This window comes from Giraffa tippelskirchi, chromosome 12 (genome assembly GCF_054371585.1).
Source record: "Giraffa tippelskirchi isolate mGirTip1 chromosome 12, T2T-mGirTip1v1.2.pri, whole genome shotgun sequence".
NCBI classification, from domain to species: domain Eukaryota; kingdom Metazoa; phylum Chordata; class Mammalia; order Artiodactyla; family Giraffidae; genus Giraffa; species Giraffa tippelskirchi.
This window is the reverse complement of record NC_137286.1, coordinates 68,303,166-68,322,614: the sequence shown is the minus strand read 5'-3', so window position 1 is coordinate 68,322,614 and position 19,449 is coordinate 68,303,166. Positions and strand designations below refer to the sequence as shown.

The following is a 19,449-nucleotide window of genomic DNA, read 5'->3' as shown; positions in this document are numbered from 1 at the left end:
GAGGTAGAAATGGGTCTCTTCAAGTAAGGGAAAGAGGAAAACGAAGTACGCCAACGGGTTTCCATCCAATGGAACCTCTTCACAACAGAGAAGCTAAGCATTCAGAAATGCAAAAGATAGGAAACGGAACATGAGAGACTCCTTGCAAGTGGTGTATCTGAGAAGGGGTTCATATGGAAAGAGACGAAGAATGCACAGCACTCAGATTCCAAGAAACACCACCACCACCCTTGACCCTTCCCCCATGACCAACTCCGACCTAAAGCCTTTCTCTCCCTCTAACCTATCCCTAAAACATAACCCTCATCTAATCATATACATGTGCATTCCTAGCATCCATCCATCCACACACGAGAGAGAAAGAGGAAGACACAGACTGAATCGAGAAGGGAAAAGAGAGGGACAGAGCCAGAGAGAGACACGGAACCAGAGAGAGGAAAGGAATCGACGGTCCAGACTTTTCATCAATCTGTCTCGAAGGTAGAAGCAACGACAGCGCCCATCCACCCCAGAAGGGGGAAAAGGACGGAAGGTTTGGAGAGGAAAAGACAAGAACGCAGGGAGCCCTTAGAAGCTCAGCCACCCGCAGAAGCCGAGCTGGGACACTTGAACAGAATCTCAATGGAAACAGAGGACCAGAAAGTTGGCTACTCTTTTCTATAAGAGAGGGAGACCTTCGAGTCTTCCTTTCGGTCCTCCAACTTGGATGCGGGGTCTCAAAACAGTCAGGAGGGGGAGTGCCTTTTCCTGGGTACCACGGCGCATCCAGGCCTCGTTCTGCCCCATTCTGTGCTGTGTCAGCCCTGGATGGAGTCTTTCTTTCTGAAGTCTCAGCGCACAAGCTCCACGTGATATCGGCCCCAGGTGGAAAGGCATGGAGCTGCTCGTAGGCCGACAGAACTAGGAAGCAGATGGGAGAATGACCCCCACTCTGCAGATGGAGAGACTGGGGAAACCCTGAGGGGCATACGCTTGTCCAGGGCCACACCACTTATGAGAAGAAGGAGCCTGGTCTGAGAGCAGCGGGGTCCTCGGAGCTCAGGCCCTGGCTGCACCCAGGCCTCCCCAGGGCTGTGGGCTGGGCAGTGTGGCTGTCACTGTGCCTGCACATGGCCTAAGGGGGGTGGTCGAGCAGTCAGAAACCCAGAGATTCCCTTGGGAAGCTTTGGGGAAGGGACCTCAGCACGAACCCCAGGAAATGATGTCACCTGCCGGCAACAGAACCCAACAGAACCCGCAACCCGGGTATCCAGGCCTCCAGAGCGGAGAGGAGCCCCCAGCCAGATCACTTGCTGCCAGGATGTTCTGCTGTTTGCCCCTGCCCAGAGGCCGGGGCCTCAGGAGAGCTCACAGGCAGTGTGCGTGGGCACCCTGTCAACGTTGGCTCAGGGCACCCCCGAGAGGCCTCTGGCCCTTTGCCCGGAGAAACAGAAAGGTAACACGGGGAGCCCCAGGCCGGGCCAGGCCACCTCTCCCATGCCACCCGGAAACACCGGGTCCTTTGCCTGTGTGTGTGGATGCGGGTTTCTCGGGGTGTGTCTCCCTCAAGGAAGCCCAGGCGGATGTGGGGTCAGAAGCCGACGGGCAAGTTGTGTCCACACCCCAGGGGAGAGCAGGCTGGCTGGGATGGGGAGAGTGCGGGCAGCGCCGGCCGCCCAGGCTGGCCTCACACCCTCAGGTGGGTCTCTTTCCTCCCGGGTGGGGATCTGAGCAGACACACGTCTCTGACCCTTCTGGGAAGAGAAGTTCGAGCAGGCAGAAGCAGCGGCTCCACTGGCCAGGCCCAGCTCGGAAAACTCCCAGCACGGCTGGCTGACGGTCACTGTCGTTGCAGAGCTTCCCACGTGATGAGGCCGAGGACGGGGACACCCCGTCCACCTCCCGGAGGGAGGGGTCGGAGCACCACCCCTCCGCCCCTGAGGCCCAGTGCAGGCTCCAGGTGAGCGTGCCCACGGAGGCATCAGCCCCACCGGGGGCGAAGCGGAGGCGGGGAAGGCCTGCTGCCGAGACACCGCCCAGGATACACCCGGCGGCCCAGTCTGAGGCTGCCACGGAGCTCAGCACACCCGGCTCCGACCCGGAGTCCCGAGAACCCCGGCCTCTGAGGCAGCAGGAGGACCTGGAGCCCAGCACGCCAGAGCACAGAGGTGAGGACGCTGGGGCTGGTGCACGGGAGTGTGTGGGGAGGGGGTGCTGAGCTACACAGGGACGAGTCCCCGAAAGATGCTGCTGGGCCTACAGCAAGCGCTGGCCTCACACCCCCACCCCCATCTTGCACACTTCAGTCCCAAAAGACATCCGACCCTGGGTATTCTTTGGGAATCTCTTGGAAGCTTTCTGTCCCGGGATACGCACATGCCAAGGCTGGCCTGTGGGCAAACTTTGCTTCTCCCCCAGCTCTAGCACTGGCCTCCAACTGGAACCAGGCTCCACTTCCCAGACCTGTCCCTACAGAGGTGGTGGCTCCAGGTGCAGGACCCAGGGATCCACCGAGGGCAGATGGAGAACCGAGACTTGCCCTCGCAGAGACACCAGGCCAGCTGTGTTCTGGCCAGCACACCGGGCAGATCGGATCTCCGTGCCTGCAGGACCCCCAGCCCCAGGCACTGATGTCCCACCCCCTCAGCCAGAACCTCCACCTCCACGTGCACCTGTACCTGCTCGGGCTTTGGCAGGAGAACCCGAGGCAGAGGAGGAGTCACCGCCTCGGCAGGGAGAGCCTGCCCTGGCTCCCGCGCAACACCCAGACGCCGACGATGACTCACCCGCCCCTGCAGGAAGAACGAGCCCCCGCTCTGGACAGAGACCCAGAGCCCTTGCCGGAAACACCACGTCCAGGGGAGCGGTCGGCTCTGCCGCCTCCATCCCTGTCGGCTCACCGTGGACGCCGTCAACTCGGTCTGCCCCCAGGGGACATGGAGTTCCTTTCCCCTGAACTGCTTTGCATTTGGTTTGTTTCCACCTTACTGGTGATGTTTTACTTTTTGTATGGTTTCGTGTATTTTTGTTGGTTAAGTTGGGATTAGTAAACTTTTTCATCATTGTTGCAATTTGGGAACACTGTTGTGTGACTCTGGTGATACTGTGTTACCATCACCACTTTGTGGTTTCAGACCCGTTTGATCTTTATGCCCCACCCCCCAACAAAGCCTGGATTCAAGGCAAGCACGCCCTGTTCATCCCTCCCCCCCGATCCTGAACACAATTTCAACTTTTCTTTCTGCATTCCTTCCTATATTCTTGGTGTCCCCAATCAATGACTCTCAGTGAAATGACTGAAGGAGTTTCTTTCGGACTCTCCACCTACTGTAAGACTCCATTGGAGAGTTCTCATTTTTATGTCATTTGAACTAGCCTTTGATAGCTGACAGGACGGTGTACGTCCTTTCAAGATATCATGTGCCAAACGAAGCCCTTTTGGCAAATGCCATCATTATCTCCAGGCAGGCATTGCTGTTTGAAGGGTGACATCTCAGCCAGAAGGCAGAGGCTGAGCTCCTCTTGTTGCACCAGCTCCCAAAAGAAGCCAAGAAAGGGAGCTGGAACAACAAACCACCCCAACGCCCAGGAAAGCGTTCTTCACGACAGAAGGCTAGAAAATGACCCAACAACCTTGTGGCCCAGAACCCCTCTAGAAAAATCACTGTTCCATAAAAAAGAGAAACACGTGGGAAGTTCCAAGGAGAGGCAATGCCCATGGCCAGTGTACTTTAGAGACGGCCTGACCGCTCCGGGGAAGACACGCACCGACGGAACCCCTTGGGAAACAGCAGTGAGAGTCCTCACCGTCGTAAGGGTTTCCTCTGGGGACAACCTGCCCTGGGCACCACATGGGGGAGCAGACCGGCTTCTCTTCCTCTGCCCCCACACCATTCACTCATGAAGGCAGCTCAGGTGTTCTCATGCCCTGCCTGCCTGCCTGCCTGCCTGCCTGGCTCATCCGTGAGCTGTGACCACCTCCAGGGCAGGACTCCACCTTCTCCTCTCTGTGTACCGTGAATCTGCACACAGTGGGCTTTCAGAACCTTAGGAGACTTGAGCCATTCCCACTCGAGCCAGAACCCTCCCCAGGAAGGAAAACGGCTGTGGAGTCATTTTGGCCCCTGCACTGCTTCCGAAAGCCTGGCGGCTCCTACAGCCTCTACGGTGTGAAGAGGGAGGTCCCTTTTGACAGAGCTTTCCGGCTGTCAGATCTAAGCTGTTGTTTCACTGTCAGCTGTGTCTCTTCCGTTGCAGCCAGGTGGGCCACGCTGCTCCAAAGGGGCTCACAAGCTGAGTGGCAAGGGAGGTATTGAGAGGACAGGGATGGCTACAACGTGCTGCAAACTGAGTGAGGGTCCCCACAATCCTCAGCAAAGGTCTGTGGTGTGCAAGTGGGGAGTAGAGGGCCCCCAAGTTCCAAAGGAAGGGAGGTACTCGGGAGCTAAAGCCCTTGGCTGCTGTGGTAGCAGCTGCAGATGGCAGCTCGTCCACAGTGCACTTCGAATGAGGTCATATGAGCGGGACTCTGGAAATGGCTCCGAAATCAAGAGAAAGGGGTCAGGGTATGTGGGAATCCGGCGGGGGTGGGGGGTGGATGAAGGAAGGTGTCCTTCCTCTCTCCAGTGCAATTTGGTTTGGTGAGTCTCAAAGCTACCAGATGGCACTTCCCAAGTCAGGCCCCCGCAGGAATCAGGGTGGGCTGCGTGCCTCGGCCCCTGCCACAGGGACAAGCCACACCAGTGGCCTCCCTGAGCTCCAATGGCCGGATCTGGGGGTTCTGTCTGGGTGCACACCTCCTTGCTGTGGCCAAGTTCCCCCCTTCTCTGAGCACCAGCTTCATCCTCTCGAATGAGGACATCGATTGCTACCTTGGCACGTTACTCTCTTCATCCTGTGAAGACTCATTAGGCTTATCCTACAATTACTAGCTGGCCCGAAGAGATATCTCCTGAATCCAGATTAAGCTGGAGTCTCCCAGGCTCATCTGGCATGTCTTCCCTGAAGTCTGCCAAAACCCACACCCTTGCATTTCCAGGGACTCCCCTTAGCCAGCTGGGCAGAAAACCCAGCATGGTTCAAACAAGCTGACAGACAAGCGGGAGAGGACTCACGGGCAGACGGCCTCCCTCAGGTCTCGGGTGGAGCTCTGGGACCACAGCAGCAGCGGGCCATCCCAGCGCCTTGGGCTCAGCAGCGCCCTCATTCTCAGGCCGGCGGCTCTGCCCTGAGGGGAGCAGGAAGGTCACCAACTGCCGCAGGCGGACCTCAAGCCCCTCCCACTGCTGGAGCCTGACCTCCCCCGGCCCCACCCCTTCCCCTACCCCAGCAGGACGAGAGCTCGTCTTCCCCTGGCTTCCAACGTGAGGCCCGGCCCTGGGCCCCGATTGGGCACTGCCCCAGTCCGGAGCCAATCACAGTGGCCAGGGAGGTGGAACGCACCGATTGGCCAGGGCCAGGTCATGTGACCATACTCCCCAGGAAACTCAAATATTACCAAGATTCCCTAACAAACCAATGAACAAAATTATCCAGTAAAGGCAAACCGTACATTTTAATGAGGCCAATGTCACAGAAAAAAAAAAAAATCCTTCACAATGAACTGCTCAAGGAAGCTACTAAATAAGCTTTCAGAAAAGTGAAGTCGTTTTTTTTTTTTTTTTTTTTTAATAGGGTGACGGAGAGCTATACCTTTCCCATCTATGTGAATTTAGGTTTAAACTAGATTTCCCTCGGCTATTATATAAGACAAAAAACCCCACATCACCCCCTTTCACTCCCCCCACCCCCAAAAAGTGTTTTAGTCTATTGAATTTTTGTGTCCTCAGTTGTGTCTGATTCACGGCAACTCACGAACTCCACACAGCCAGGCTCTTCCGTCCATGGAATTCAGGGCAATTTTTTCTGTCACAGCAAATGCCCACCCTGGGTGATCCAAAGGCAAGGGCTCAGAGGCTCCTGAGAGACTAACTCCTTTCAGCTGAGCACAGAGCTGGCTCCTCACTGGGATGCCTGTGGCCTGGGGCTCCCAGAGGGGAGAGCAGCACTCGCCCCACCGTGTGGTCACTGCTGGAAGTGCAGGCAGCTCCTCACTCCCCCTTGACAGTGTCCCTGAGGGCAGAACAGTGTGAATCTACTCAAGGTGGAAACGCAAACTCCGATGCAACCAAACTTCCCACAAGGTCTCCAAAACCACTCAGGAACAGGGAATTGGAAACTGCAGGGCATGACATGAATGGAGATGGAGACTTGACACCTTACACCGAGTTCACTTCCAGTTATCCCTAGACAAAGTTTCCATGAAAACTTGTCACAAATCTAGAAGAGCAATGAGCAGAAACCGGACATGTGCTTTGAGTCTTCACACACAAAACGAAAAGGCAGCTCACAAAACAACCCAGAGAATACAGTGGACTTTGCAAAATCAAAGATATCTACTGTGGGAAAGACCTCATTACAAAAGCAAAAGACAGGTCATACATCGCGAGACGAATGAGTGGAAACACAAAGCTTCTCAAGGATGTGTCTCCAAACAGACAAAGAACACCAACACGACAAGCCTGTGAAAACTAGGGAAAGGTCTGAAGGGACAGCAGACTGAGGAAGACACACACAGAGTATCCCGGATGATGTCCAGCACTGAGGGCCTGGAGAAACAACAGTCTAGTTGCACTCCCTCAGGCCTGTGTGACCCTGGATGAGGCCTCTGTTTCCCGGTGGCTCTGAGAGATGGACAGGGAGGAAGGGGAAGAGAAATCACTTGCATTTCTAATACTCACAGCAAAGTCTTCCAATGAGAAGGGAATTATCACCCCCACTGACAATGCCATTCACTGAAGTGATACCCACGAGTCCATCTAACCCAGAAGGGAAGGAAGGACCTGTCCTGACAAAACGGCGAGAGATGGAAGAAGGAAGATCAAGCCCACACCAACCACTGGAAAGAGAAGCTGTGCTCAGGGCTTGAAAGAATTCCTATTGGGAAAATGATGTCACAGCCCCACAAGGCAATCCACAGCTTCGATGCTATTCCTCCCAAAATGCCAATGCATTTTCGCACCGAACAAAGAATTGCAAAAGGGGTACGGAAACAGAAAAGAGCCTAAATTGTCAATACAATCCGACGAAAAAGCCCCGATACGGACATCCAAGGTTGTGTGAAAGGAAATTAGACGACCAAACTAGGATCCTCAGGAGAGTATCGGAGAAGGCGATGGCGACCCACTCCAGTACTCTTGCCTGGAAAATGCCATGGACGGAGGAGCCTGGTAGGCTGCAGGCCATGGGGTCGCACAGAGTCAGGCACGACTGAAGTGACTTAGCCGCAGCGGCAGCAGCAGGACAGTATGCTATTGGGAATACAACAACACACACAGATCCAGATCGATGGAATAAAGTTGAGGGTCCAGAAACAAACCCCGGCATCCATGGTCAACTCATCTCTGACACAGAAGGGGAGAATATCCAAATGGGAACAAGAAAGCCTCTTCAATAAATGTCCATGGGAAAACCAGACAGCTACATCTGAAGAACGCTATTGGTTTTGATCTCACACCACCTCAATATCGGGGAAAAACCTCACCCTAAAGACTGATATCATGAGATAGCTAGAAAGAAGCGTAGGTCAAAGGCTCCTTAACATCAGAGTCTCCTTGCCATTTGCTGGGCGGAGGTAGAAATGGGTCTCTTCAAGTAAGGGAAAGAGGAAAACGAAGTACGCCAACGGGTTTCCATCCAATGGAACCTCTTCACAACAGAGAAGCTAAGCATTCAGAAATGCAAAAGATAGGAAACGGAACATGAGAGACTCCTTGCAAGTGGTGTATCTGAGAAGGGGTTCATATGGAAAGAGACGAAGAATGCACAGCACTCAGATTCCAAGAAACACCACCACCACCCTTGACCCTTCCCCCATGACCAACTCCGACCTAAAGCCTTTCTCTCCCTCTAACCTATCCCTAAAACATAACCCTCATCTAATCATATACATGTGCATTCCTAGCATCCATCCATCCACACACGAGAGAGAAAGAGGAAGACACAGACTGAATCGAGAAGGGAAAAGAGAGGGACAGAGCCAGAGAGAGACACGGAACCAGAGAGAGGAAAGGAATCGACGGTCCAGACTTTTCATCAATCTGTCTCGAAGGTAGAAGCAACGACAGCGCCCATCCACCCCAGAAGGGGGAAAAGGACGGAAGGTTTGGAGAGGAAAAGACAAGAACGCAGGGAGCCCTTAGAAGCTCAGCCACCCGCAGAAGCCGAGCTGGGACACTTGAACAGAATCTCAATGGAAACAGAGGACCAGAAAGTTGGCTACTCTTTTCTATAAGAGAGGGAGACCTTCGAGTCTTCCTTTCGGTCCTCCAACTTGGATGCGGGGTCTCAAAACAGTCAGGAGGGGGAGTGCCTTTTCCTGGGTACCACGGCGCATCCAGGCCTCGTTCTGCCCCATTCTGTGCTGTGTCAGCCCTGGATGGAGTCTTTCTTTCTGAAGTCTCAGCGCACAAGCTCCACGTGATATCGGCCCCAGGTGGAAAGGCATGGAGCTGCTCGTAGGCCGACAGAACTAGGAAGCAGATGGGAGAATGACCCCCACTCTGCAGATGGAGAGACTGGGGAAACCCTGAGGGGCATACGCTTGTCCAGGGCCACACCACTTATGAGAAGAAGGAGCCTGGTCTGAGAGCAGCGGGGTCCTCGGAGCTCAGGCCCTGGCTGCACCCAGGCCTCCCCAGGGCTGTGGGCTGGGCAGTGTGGCTGTCACTGTGCCTGCACATGGCCTAAGGGGGGTGGTCGAGCAGTCAGAAACCCAGAGATTCCCTTGGGAAGCTTTGGGGAAGGGACCTCAGCACGAACCCCAGGAAATGATGTCACCTGCCGGCAACAGAACCCAACAGAACCCGCAACCCGGGTATCCAGGCCTCCAGAGCGGAGAGGAGCCCCCAGCCAGATCACTTGCTGCCAGGATGTTCTGCTGTTTGCCCCTGCCCAGAGGCCGGGGCCTCAGGAGAGCTCACAGGCAGTGTGCGTGGGCACCCTGTCAACGTTGGCTCAGGGCACCCCCGAGAGGCCTCTGGCCCTTTGCCCGGAGAAACAGAAAGGTAACACGGGGAGCCCCAGGCCGGGCCAGGCCACCTCTCCCATGCCACCCGGAAACACCGGGTCCTTTGCCTGTGTGTGTGGATGCGGGTTTCTCGGGGTGTGTCTCCCTCAAGGAAGCCCAGGCGGATGTGGGGTCAGAAGCCGACGGGCAAGTTGTGTCCACACCCCAGGGGAGAGCAGGCTGGCTGGGATGGGGAGAGTGCGGGCAGCGCCGGCCGCCCAGGCTGGCCTCACACCCTCAGGTGGGTCTCTTTCCTCCCGGGTGGGGATCTGAGCAGACACACGTCTCTGACCCTTCTGGGAAGAGAAGTTCGAGCAGGCAGAAGCAGCGGCTCCACTGGCCAGGCCCAGCTCGGAAAACTCCCAGCACGGCTGGCTGACGGTCACTGTCGTTGCAGAGCTTCCCACGTGATGAGGCCGAGGACGGGGACACCCCGTCCACCTCCCGGAGGGAGGGGTCGGAGCACCACCCCCCCGCCCCTGAGGCCCAGTGCAGGCTCCAGGTGAGCGTGCCCACGGAGGCATCAGCCCCACCGGGGGCGAAGCGGAGGCGGGGAAGGCCTGCTGCCGAGACACCGCCCAGGATACACCCGGCGGCCCAGTCTGAGGCTGCCACGGAGCTCAGCACACCCGGCTCCGACCCGGAGTCCCGAGAACCCCGGCCTCTGAGGCAGCAGGAGGACCTGGAGCCCAGCACGCCAGAGCACAGAGGTGAGGACGCTGGGGCTGGTGCACGGGAGTGTGTGGGGAGGGGGTGCTGAGCTACACAGGGACGAGTCCCCGAAAGATGCTGCTGGGCCTACAGCAAGCGCTGGCCTCACACCCCCACCCCCATCTTGCACACTTCAGTCCCAAAAGACATCCGACCCTGGGTATTCTTTGGGAATCTCTTGGAAGCTTTCTGTCCCGGGATACGCACATGCCAAGGCTGGCCTGTGGGCAAACTTTGCTTCTCCCCCAGCTCTAGCACTGGCCTCCAACTGGAACCAGGCTCCACTTCCCAGACCTGTCCCTACAGAGGTGGTGGCTCCAGGTGCAGGACCCAGGGATCCACCGAGGGCAGATGGAGAACCGAGACTTGCCCTCGCAGAGACACCAGGCCAGCTGGGTTCTGGCCAGCACACCGGGCAGATCGGATCTCCGTGCCTGCAGGACCCCCAGCCCCAGGCACTGATGTCCCACCCCCTCAGCCAGAACCTCCACCTCCACGTGCACCTGTACCTGCTCGGGCTTTGGCAGGAGAACCCGAGGCAGAGGAGGAGTCACCGCCTCGGCAGGGAGAGCCTGCCCTGGCTCCCGCGCAACACCCAGACGCCGACGATGACTCACCCGCCCCTGCAGGAAGAACGAGCCCCCGCTCTGGACAGAGACCCAGAGCCCTTGCCGGAAACACCACGTCCAGGGGAGCGGTCGGCTCTGCCGCCTCCATCCCTGTCGGCTCACCGTGGACGCCGTCAACTCGGTCTGCCCCCAGGGGACATGGAGTTCCTTTCCCCTGAACTGCTTTGCATTTGGTTTGTTTCCACCTTACTGGTGATGTTTTACTTTTTGTATGGTTTCGTGTATTTTTGTTGGTTAAGTTGGGATTAGTAAACTTTTTCATCATTGTTGCAATTTGGGAACACTGTTGTGTGACTCTGGTGATACTGTGTTACCATCACCACTTTGTGGTTTCAGACCCGTTTGATCTTTATGCCCCACCCCCCAACAAAGCCTGGATTCAAGGCAAGCACGCCCTGTTCATCCCTCCCCCCCGATCCTGAACACAATTTCAACTTTTCTTTCTGCATTCCTTCCTATATTCTTGGTGTCCCCAATCAATGACTCTCAGTGAAATGACTGAAGGAGTTTCTTTCGGACTCTCCACCTACTGTAAGACTCCATTGGAGAGTTCTCATTTTTATGTCATTTGAACTAGCCTTTGATAGCTGACAGGACGGTGTACGTCCTTTCAAGATATCATGTGCCAAACGAAGCCCTTTTGGCAAATGCCATCATTATCTCCAGGCAGGCATTGCTGTTTGAAGGGTGACATCTCAGCCAGAAGGCAGAGGCTGAGCTCCTCTTGTTGCACCAGCTCCCAAAAGAAGCCAAGAAAGGGAGCTGGAACAACAAACCACCCCAACGCCCAGGAAAGCGTTCTTCACGACAGAAGGCTAGAAAATGACCCAACAACCTTGTGGCCCAGAACCCCTCTAGAAAAATCACTGTTCCATAAAAAAGAGAAACACGTGGGAAGTTCCAAGGAGAGGCAATGCCCATGGCCAGTGTACTTTAGAGACGGCCTGACCGCTCCGGGGAAGACACGCACCGACGGAACCCCTTGGGAAACAGCAGTGAGAGTCCTCACCGTCGTAAGGGTTTCCTCTGGGGACAACCTGCCCTGGGCACCACATGGGGGAGCAGACCGGCTTCTCTTCCTCTGCCCCCACACCATTCACTCATGAAGGCAGCTCAGGTGTTCTCATGCCCTGCCTGCCTGCCTGCCTGCCTGCCTGGCTCATCCGTGAGCTGTGACCACCTCCAGGGCAGGACTCCACCTTCTCCTCTCTGTGTACCGTGAATCTGCACACAGTGGGCTTTCAGAACCTTAGGAGACTTGAGCCATTCCCACTCGAGCCAGAACCCTCCCCAGGAAGGAAAACGGCTGTGGAGTCATTTTGGCCCCTGCACTGGTTCCGAAAGCCTGGCGGCTCCTACAGCCTCTACGGTGTGAAGAGGGAGGTCCCTTTTGACAGAGCTTTCCGGCTGTCAGATCTAAGCTGTTGTTTCACTGTCAGCTGTGTCTCTTCCGTTGCAGCCAGGTGGGCCACGCTGCTCCAAAGGGGCTCACAAGCTGAGTGGCAAGGGAGGTATTGAGAGGACAGGGATGGCTACAACGTGCTGCAAACTGAGTGAGGGTCCCCACAATCCTCAGCAAAGGTCTGTGGTGTGCAAGTGGGGAGTAGAGGGCCCCCAAGTTCCAAAGGAAGGGAGGTACTCGGGAGCTAAAGCCCTTGGCTGCTGTGGTAGCAGCTGCAGATGGCAGCTCGTCCACAGTGCACTTCGAATGAGGTCATATGAGCGGGACTCTGGAAATGGCTCCGAAATCAAGAGAAAGGGGTCAGGGTATGTGGGAATCCGGCGGGGGTGGGGGGTGGATGAAGGAAGGTGTCCTTCCTCTCTCCAGTGCAATTTGGTTTGGTGAGTCTCAAAGCTACCAGATGGCACTTCCCAAGTCAGGCCCCCGCAGGAATCAGGGTGGGCTGCGTGCCTCGGCCCCTGCCACAGGGACAAGCCACACCAGTGGCCTCCCTGAGCTCCAATGGCCGGATCTGGGGGTTCTGTCTGGGTGCACACCTCCTTGCTGTGGCCAAGTTCCCCCCTTCTCTGAGCACCAGCTTCATCCTCTCGAATGAGGACATCGATTGCTACCTTGGCACGTTACTCTCTTCATCCTGTGAAGACTCATTAGGCTTATCCTACAATTACTAGCTGGCCCGAAGAGATATCTCCTGAATCCAGATTAAGCTGGAGTCTCCCAGGCTCATCTGGCATGTCTTCCCTGAAGTCTGCCAAAACCCACACCCTTGCATTTCCAGGGACTCCCCTTAGCCAGCTGGGCAGAAAACCCAGCATGGTTCAAACAAGCTGACAGACAAGCGGGAGAGGACTCACGGGCAGACGGCCTCCCTCAGGTCTCGGGTGGAGCTCTGGGACCACAGCAGCAGCGGGCCATCCCAGCGCCTTGGGCTCAGCAGCGCCCTCATTCTCAGGCCGGCGGCTCTGCCCTGAGGGGAGCAGGAAGGTCACCAACTGCCGCAGGCGGACCTCAAGCCCCTCCCACTGCTGGAGCCTGACCTCCCCCGGCCCCACCCCTTCCCCTACCCCAGCAGGACGAGAGCTCGTCTTCCCCTGGCTTCCAACGTGAGGCCCGGCCCTGGGCCCCGATTGGGCACTGCCCCAGTCCGGAGCCAATCACAGTGGCCAGGGAGGTGGAACGCACCGATTGGCCAGGGCCAGGTCATGTGACCATACTCCCCAGGAAACTCAAATATTACCAAGATTCCCTAACAAACCAATGAACAAAATTATCCAGTAAAGGCAAACCGTACATTTTAATGAGGCCAATGTCACAGAAAAAAAAAAAAAATCCTTCACAATGAACTGCTCAAGGAAGCTACTAAATAAGCTTTCAGAAAAGTGAAGTCGTTTTTTTTTTTTTTTTTAATAGGGTGACGGAGAGCTATACCTTTCCCATCTATGTGAATTTAGGTTTAAACTAGATTTCCCTCGGCTATTATATAAGACAAAAAACCCCACATCACCCCCTTTCACTCCCCCCACCCCCAAAAAGTGTTTTAGTCTATTGAATTTTTGTGTCCTCAGTTGTGTCTGATTCACGGCAACTCACGAACTCCACACAGCCAGGCTCTTCCGTCCATGGAATTCAGGGCAATTTTTTCTGTCACAGCAAATGCCCACCCTGGGTGATCCAAAGGCAAGGGCTCAGAGGCTCCTGAGAGACTAACTCCTTTCAGCTGAGCACAGAGCTGGCTCCTCACTGGGATGCCTGTGGCCTGGGGCTCCCAGAGGGGAGAGCAGCACTCGCCCCACCGTGTGGTCACTGCTGGAAGTGCAGGCAGCTCCTCACTCCCCCTTGACAGTGTCCCTGAGGGCAGAACAGTGTGAATCTACTCAAGGTGGAAACGCAAACTCCGATGCAACCAAACTTCCCACAAGGTCTCCAAAACCACTCAGGAACAGGGAATTGGAAACTGCAGGGCATGACATGAATGGAGATGGAGACTTGACACCTTACACCGAGTTCACTTCCAGTTATCCCTAGACAAAGTTTCCATGAAAACTTGTCACAAATCTAGAAGAGCAATGAGCAGAAACCGGACATGTGCTTTGAGTCTTCACACACAAAACGAAAAGGCAGCTCACAAAACAACCCAGAGAATACAGTGGACTTTGCAAAATCAAAGATATCTACTGTGGGAAAGACCTCATTACAAAAGCAAAAGACAGGTCATACATCGCGAGACGAATGAGTGGAAACACAAAGCTTCTCAAGGATGTGTCTCCAAACAGACAAAGAACACCAACACGACAAGCCTGTGAAAACTAGGGAAAGGTCTGAAGGGACAGCAGACTGAGGAAGACACACACAGAGTATCCCGGATGATGTCCAGCACTGAGGGCCTGGAGAAACAACAGTCTAGTTGCACTCCCTCAGGCCTGTGTGACCCTGGATGAGGCCTCTGTTTCCCGGTGGCTCTGAGAGATGGACAGGGAGGAAGGGGAAGAGAAATCACTTGCATTTCTAATACTCACAGCAAAGTCTTCCAATGAGAAGGGAATTATCACCCCCACTGACAATGCCATTCACTGAAGTGATACCCACGAGTCCATCTAACCCAGAAGGGAAGGAAGGACCTGTCCTGACAAAACGGCGAGAGATGGAAGAAGGAAGATCAAGCCCACACCAACCACTGGAAAGAGAAGCTGTGCTCAGGGCTTGAAAGAATTCCTATTGGGAAAATGATGTCACAGCCCCACAAGGCAATCCACAGCTTCGATGCTATTCCTCCCAAAATGCCAATGCATTTTCGCACCGAACAAAGAATTGCAAAAGGGGTACGGAAACAGAAAAGAGCCTAAATTGTCAATACAATCCGACGAAAAAGCCCCGATACGGACATCCAAGGTTGTGTGAAAGGAAATTAGACGACCAAACTAGGATCCTCAGGAGAGTATCGGAGAAGGCGATGGCGACCCACTCCAGTACTCTTGCCTGGAAAATGCCATGGACGGAGGAGCCTGGTAGGCTGCAGGCCATGGGGTCGCACAGAGTCAGGCACGACTGAAGTGACTTAGCCGCAGCGGCAGCAGCAGGACAGTATGCTATTGGGAATACAACAACACACACAGATCCAGATCGATGGAATAAAGTTGAGGGTCCAGAAACAAACCCCGGCATCCATGGTCAACTCATCTCTGACACAGAAGGGGAGAATATCCAAATGGGAACAAGAAAGCCTCTTCAATAAATGTCCATGGGAAAACCAGACAGCTACATCTGAAGAACGCTATTGGTTTTGATCTCACACCACCTCAATATCGGGGAAAAACCTCACCCTAAAGACTGATATCATGAGATAGCTAGAAAGAAGCGTAGGTCAAAGGCTCCTTAACATCAGAGTCTCCTTGCCATTTGCTGGGCGGAGGTAGAAATGGGTCTCTTCAAGTAAGGGAAAGAGGAAAACGAAGTACGCCAACGGGTTTCCTTCCAATGGAACCTCTTCACAACAGAGAAGCTAAGCATTCAGAAATGCAAAAGATAGGAAACGGAACATGAGAGACTCCTTGCAAGTGGTGTATCTGAGAAGGGGTTCATATGGAAAGAGACGAAGAATGCACAGCACTCAGATTCCAAGAAACACCACCACCACCCTTGACCCTTCCCCCATGACCAACTCCGACCTAAAGCCTTTCTCTCCCTCTAACCTATCCCTAAAACATAACCCTCATCTAATCATATACATGTGCATTCCTAGCATCCATCCATCCACACACGAGAGAGAAAGAGGAAGACACAGACTGAATCGAGAAGGGAAAAGAGAGGGACAGAGCCAGAGAGAGACACGGAACCAGAGAGAGGAAAGGAATCGACGGTCCAGACTTTTCATCAATCTGTCTCGAAGGTAGAAGCAACGACAGCGCCCATCCACCCCAGAAGGGGGAAAAGGACGGAAGGTTTGGAGAGGAAAAGACAAGAACGCAGGGAGCCCTTAGAAGCTCAGCCACCCGCAGAAGCCGAGCTGGGACACTTGAACAGAATCTCAATGGAAACAGAGGACCAGAAAGTTGGCTACTCTTTTCTATAAGAGAGGGAGACCTTCGAGTCTTCCTTTCGGTCCTCCAACTTGGATGCGGGGTCTCAAAACAGTCAGGAGGGGGAGTGCCTTTTCCTGGGTACCACGGCGCATCCAGGCCTCGTTCTGCCCCATTCTGTGCTGTGTCAGCCCTGGATGGAGTCTTTCTTTCTGAAGTCTCAGCGCACAAGCTCCACGTGATATCGGCCCCAGGTGGAAAGGCATGGAGCTGCTCGTAGGCCGACAGAACTAGGAAGCAGATGGGAGAATGACCCCCACTCTGCAGATGGAGAGACTGGGGAAACCCTGAGGGGCATACGCTTGTCCAGGGCCACACCACTTATGAGAAGAAGGAGCCTGGTCTGAGAGCAGCGGGGTCCTCGGAGCTCAGGCCCTGGCTGCACCCAGGCCTCCCCAGGGCTGTGGGCTGGGCAGTGTGGCTGTCACTGTGCCTGCACATGGCCTAAGGGGGGTGGTCGAGCAGTCAGAAACCCAGAGATTCCCTTGGGAAGCTTTGGGGAAGGGACCTCAGCACGAACCCCAGGAAATGATGTCACCTGCCGGCAACAGAACCCAACAGAACCCGCAACCCGGGTATCCAGGCCTCCAGAGCGGAGAGGAGCCCCCAGCCAGATCACTTGCTGCCAGGATGTTCTGCTGTTTGCCCCTGCCCAGAGGCCGGGGCCTCAGGAGAGCTCACAGGCAGTGTGCGTGGGCACCCTGTCAACGTTGGCTCAGGGCACCCCCGAGAGGCCTCTGGCCCTTTGCCCGGAGAAACAGAAAGGTAACACGGGGAGCCCCAGGCCGGGCCAGGCCACCTCTCCCATGCCACCCGGAAACACCGGGTCCTTTGCCTGTGTGTGTGGATGCGGGTTTCTCGGGGTGTGTCTCCCTCAAGGAAGCCCAGGCGGATGTGGGGTCAGAAGCCGACGGGCAAGTTGTGTCCACACCCCAGGGGAGAGCAGGCTGGCTGGGATGGGGAGAGTGCGGGCAGCGCCGGCCGCCCAGGCTGGCCTCACACCCTCAGGTGGGTCTCTTTCCTCCCGGGTGGGGATCTGAGCAGACACACGTCTCTGACCCTTCTGGGAAGAGAAGTTCGAGCAGGCAGAAGCAGCGGCTCCACTGGCCAGGCCCAGCTCGGAAAAGTCCCAGCACGGCTGGCTGACGGTCACTGTCGTTGCAGAGCTTCCCACGTGATGAGGCCGAGGACGGGGACACCCCGTCCACCTCCCGGAGGGAGGGGTCGGAGCACCACCCCCCCGCCCCTGAGGCCCAGTGCAGGCTCCAGGTGAGCGTGCCCACGGAGGCATCAGCCCCACCGGGGGCGAAGCGGAGGCGGGGAAGGCCTGCTGCCGAGACACCGCCCAGGATACACCCGGCGGCCCAGTCTGAGGCTGCCACGGAGCTCAGCACACCCGGCTCCGACCCGGAGTCCCGAGAACCCCGGCCTCTGAGGCAGCAGGAGGACCTGGAGCCCAGCACGCCAGAGCACAGAGGTGAGGACGCTGGGGCTGGTGCACGGGAGTGTGTGGGGAGGGGGTGCTGAGCTACACAGGGACGAGTCCCCGAAAGATGCTGCTGGGCCTACAGCAAGCGCTGGCCTCACACCCCCACCCCCATCTTGCACACTTCAGTCCCAAAAGACATCCGACCCTGGGTATTCTTTGGGAATCTCTTGGAAGCTTTCTGTCCCGGGATACGCACATGCCAAGGCTGGCCTGTGGGCAAACTTTGCTTCTCCCCCAGCTCTAGCACTGGCCTCCAACTGGAACCAGGCTCCACTTCCCAGACCTGTCCCTACAGAGGTGGTGGCTCCAGGTGCAGGACCCAGGGATCCACCGAGGGCAGATGGAGAACCGAGACTTGCCCTCGCAGAGACACCAGGCCAGCTGGGTTCTGGCCAGCACACCGGGCAGATCGGATCTCCGTGCCTGCAGGACCCCCAGCCCCAGGCACTGATGTCCCACCCCCTCAGCCAGAACCTCCACCTCCACGTGCACCTGTACCTGCTCGGGCTTTGGCAGGAGAACCCGAGGCAGAGGAGGAGTCACCGCCTCGGCAGGGAGAGCCTGCCCTGGCTCCCGCGCAACACCCAGACGCCGACGATGACTCACCCGCCCCTGCAGGAAGAACGAGCCCCCGCTCTGGACAGAGACCCAGAGCCCTTGCCGGAAACACCACGTCCAGGGGAGCGGTCGGCTCTGCCGCCTCCATCCCTGTCGGCTCACCGTGGACGCCGTCAACTCGGTCTGCCCCCAGGGGACATGGAGTTCCTTTCCCCTGAACTGCTTTGCATTTGGTTTGTTTCCACCTTACTGGTGATGTTTTACTTTTTGTATGGTTTCGTGTATTTTTGTTGGTTAAGTTGGGATTAGTAAACTTTTTCATCATTGTTGCAATTTGGGAACACTGTTGTGTGACTCTGGTGATACTGTGTTACCATCACCACTTTGTGGTTTCAGACCCGTTTGATCTTTATGCCCCACCCCCCAACAAAGCCTGGATTCAAGGCAAGCACGCCCTGTTCATCCCTCCCCCCCGATCCTGAACACAATTTCAACTTTTCTTTCTGCATTCCTTCCTATATTCTTGGTGTCCCCAATCAATGACTCTCAGTGAAATGACTGAAGGAGTTTCTTTCGGACTCTCCACCTACTGTAAGACTCCATTGGAGAGTTCTCATTTTTATGTCATTTGAACTAGCCTTTGATAGCTGACAGGACGGTGTACGTCCTTTCAAGATATCATGTGCCAAACGAAGCCCTTTTGGCAAATGCCATCATTATCTCCAGGCAGGCATTGCTGTTTGAAGGGTGACATCTCAGCCAGAAGGCAGAGGCTGAGCTCCTCTTGTTGCACCAGCTCCCAAAAGAAGCCAAGAAAGGGAGCTGGAACAACAAACCACCCCAACGCCCAGGAAAGCGTTCTTCACGACAGAAGGCTAGAAAATGACCCAACAACCTTGTGGCCCAGAACCCCTCTAGAAAAATCACTGTTCCATAAAAAAGAGAAACACGTGGGAAGTTCCAAGGAGAGGCAATGCCCATGGCCAGTGTACTTTAGAGACGGCCTGACCGCTCCGGGGAAGACACGCACCGACGGAACCCCTTGGGAAACAGCAGTGAGAGTCCTCACCGTCGTAAGGGTTTCCTCTGGGGACAACCTGCCCTGGGCACCACATGGGGGAGCAGACCGGCTTCTCTTCCTCTGCCCCCACACCATTCACTCATGAAGGCAGCTCAGGTGTTCTCATGCCCTGCCTGCCTGCCTGCCTGCCTGCCTGGCTCATCCGTGAGCTGTGACCACCTCCAGGGCAGGACTCCACCTTCTCCTCTCTGTGTACCGTGAATCTGCACACAGTGGGCTTTCAGAACCTTAGGAGACTTGAGCCATTCCCACTCGAGCCAGAACCCTCCCCAGGAAGGAAAACGGCTGTGGAGTCATTTTGGCCCCTGCACTGGTTCCGAAAGCCTGGCGGCTCCTACAGCCTCTACGGTGTGAAGAG

At 55.8% G+C, this 19,449-nt stretch overlaps 2 protein-coding genes and 1 long non-coding RNA gene across 3 annotated transcripts; 2 read left to right on the top strand and 1 right to left on the bottom strand.

Annotated features, from left to right (window-relative positions):
* Positions 1 to 5,626: 5,626 nt before the first annotated feature.
* On the bottom strand, positions 5,627 to 12,854 carry LOC145530007 (uncharacterized). Its single transcript, XR_014071404.1, has 2 exons — positions 6,073 to 12,854; positions 5,627 to 5,755 (listed from the first exon to the last, which is right to left on the bottom strand). It is a non-coding gene; the product is annotated as an uncharacterized LOC145530007 (long non-coding RNA).
* LOC145529852 (uncharacterized) lies at positions 8,847 to 10,698 on the top strand. Its single transcript, XM_081550614.1, has 3 exons — positions 8,847 to 9,083; positions 9,483 to 9,795; positions 10,046 to 10,698. Exons 1-3 carry the CDS (start codon positions 8,847 to 8,849, stop codon positions 10,672 to 10,674), a joined length of 1,179 nt encoding a protein of 392 aa, XP_081406740.1. The 3' UTR covers positions 10,675 to 10,698.
* A 315-nt stretch (positions 12,855 to 13,169) lies between the features above and the next one.
* On the top strand, positions 13,170 to 18,343 carry LOC145529869 (uncharacterized). The gene is made up of 3 exons (XM_081550633.1): positions 13,170 to 16,728; positions 17,128 to 17,440; positions 17,691 to 18,343. Exons 1-3 carry the CDS (start codon positions 16,492 to 16,494, stop codon positions 18,317 to 18,319), a joined length of 1,179 nt encoding a protein of 392 aa, XP_081406759.1. The 5' UTR covers positions 13,170 to 16,491; the 3' UTR covers positions 18,320 to 18,343.
* Positions 18,344 to 19,449: the final 1,106 nt, after the last annotated feature.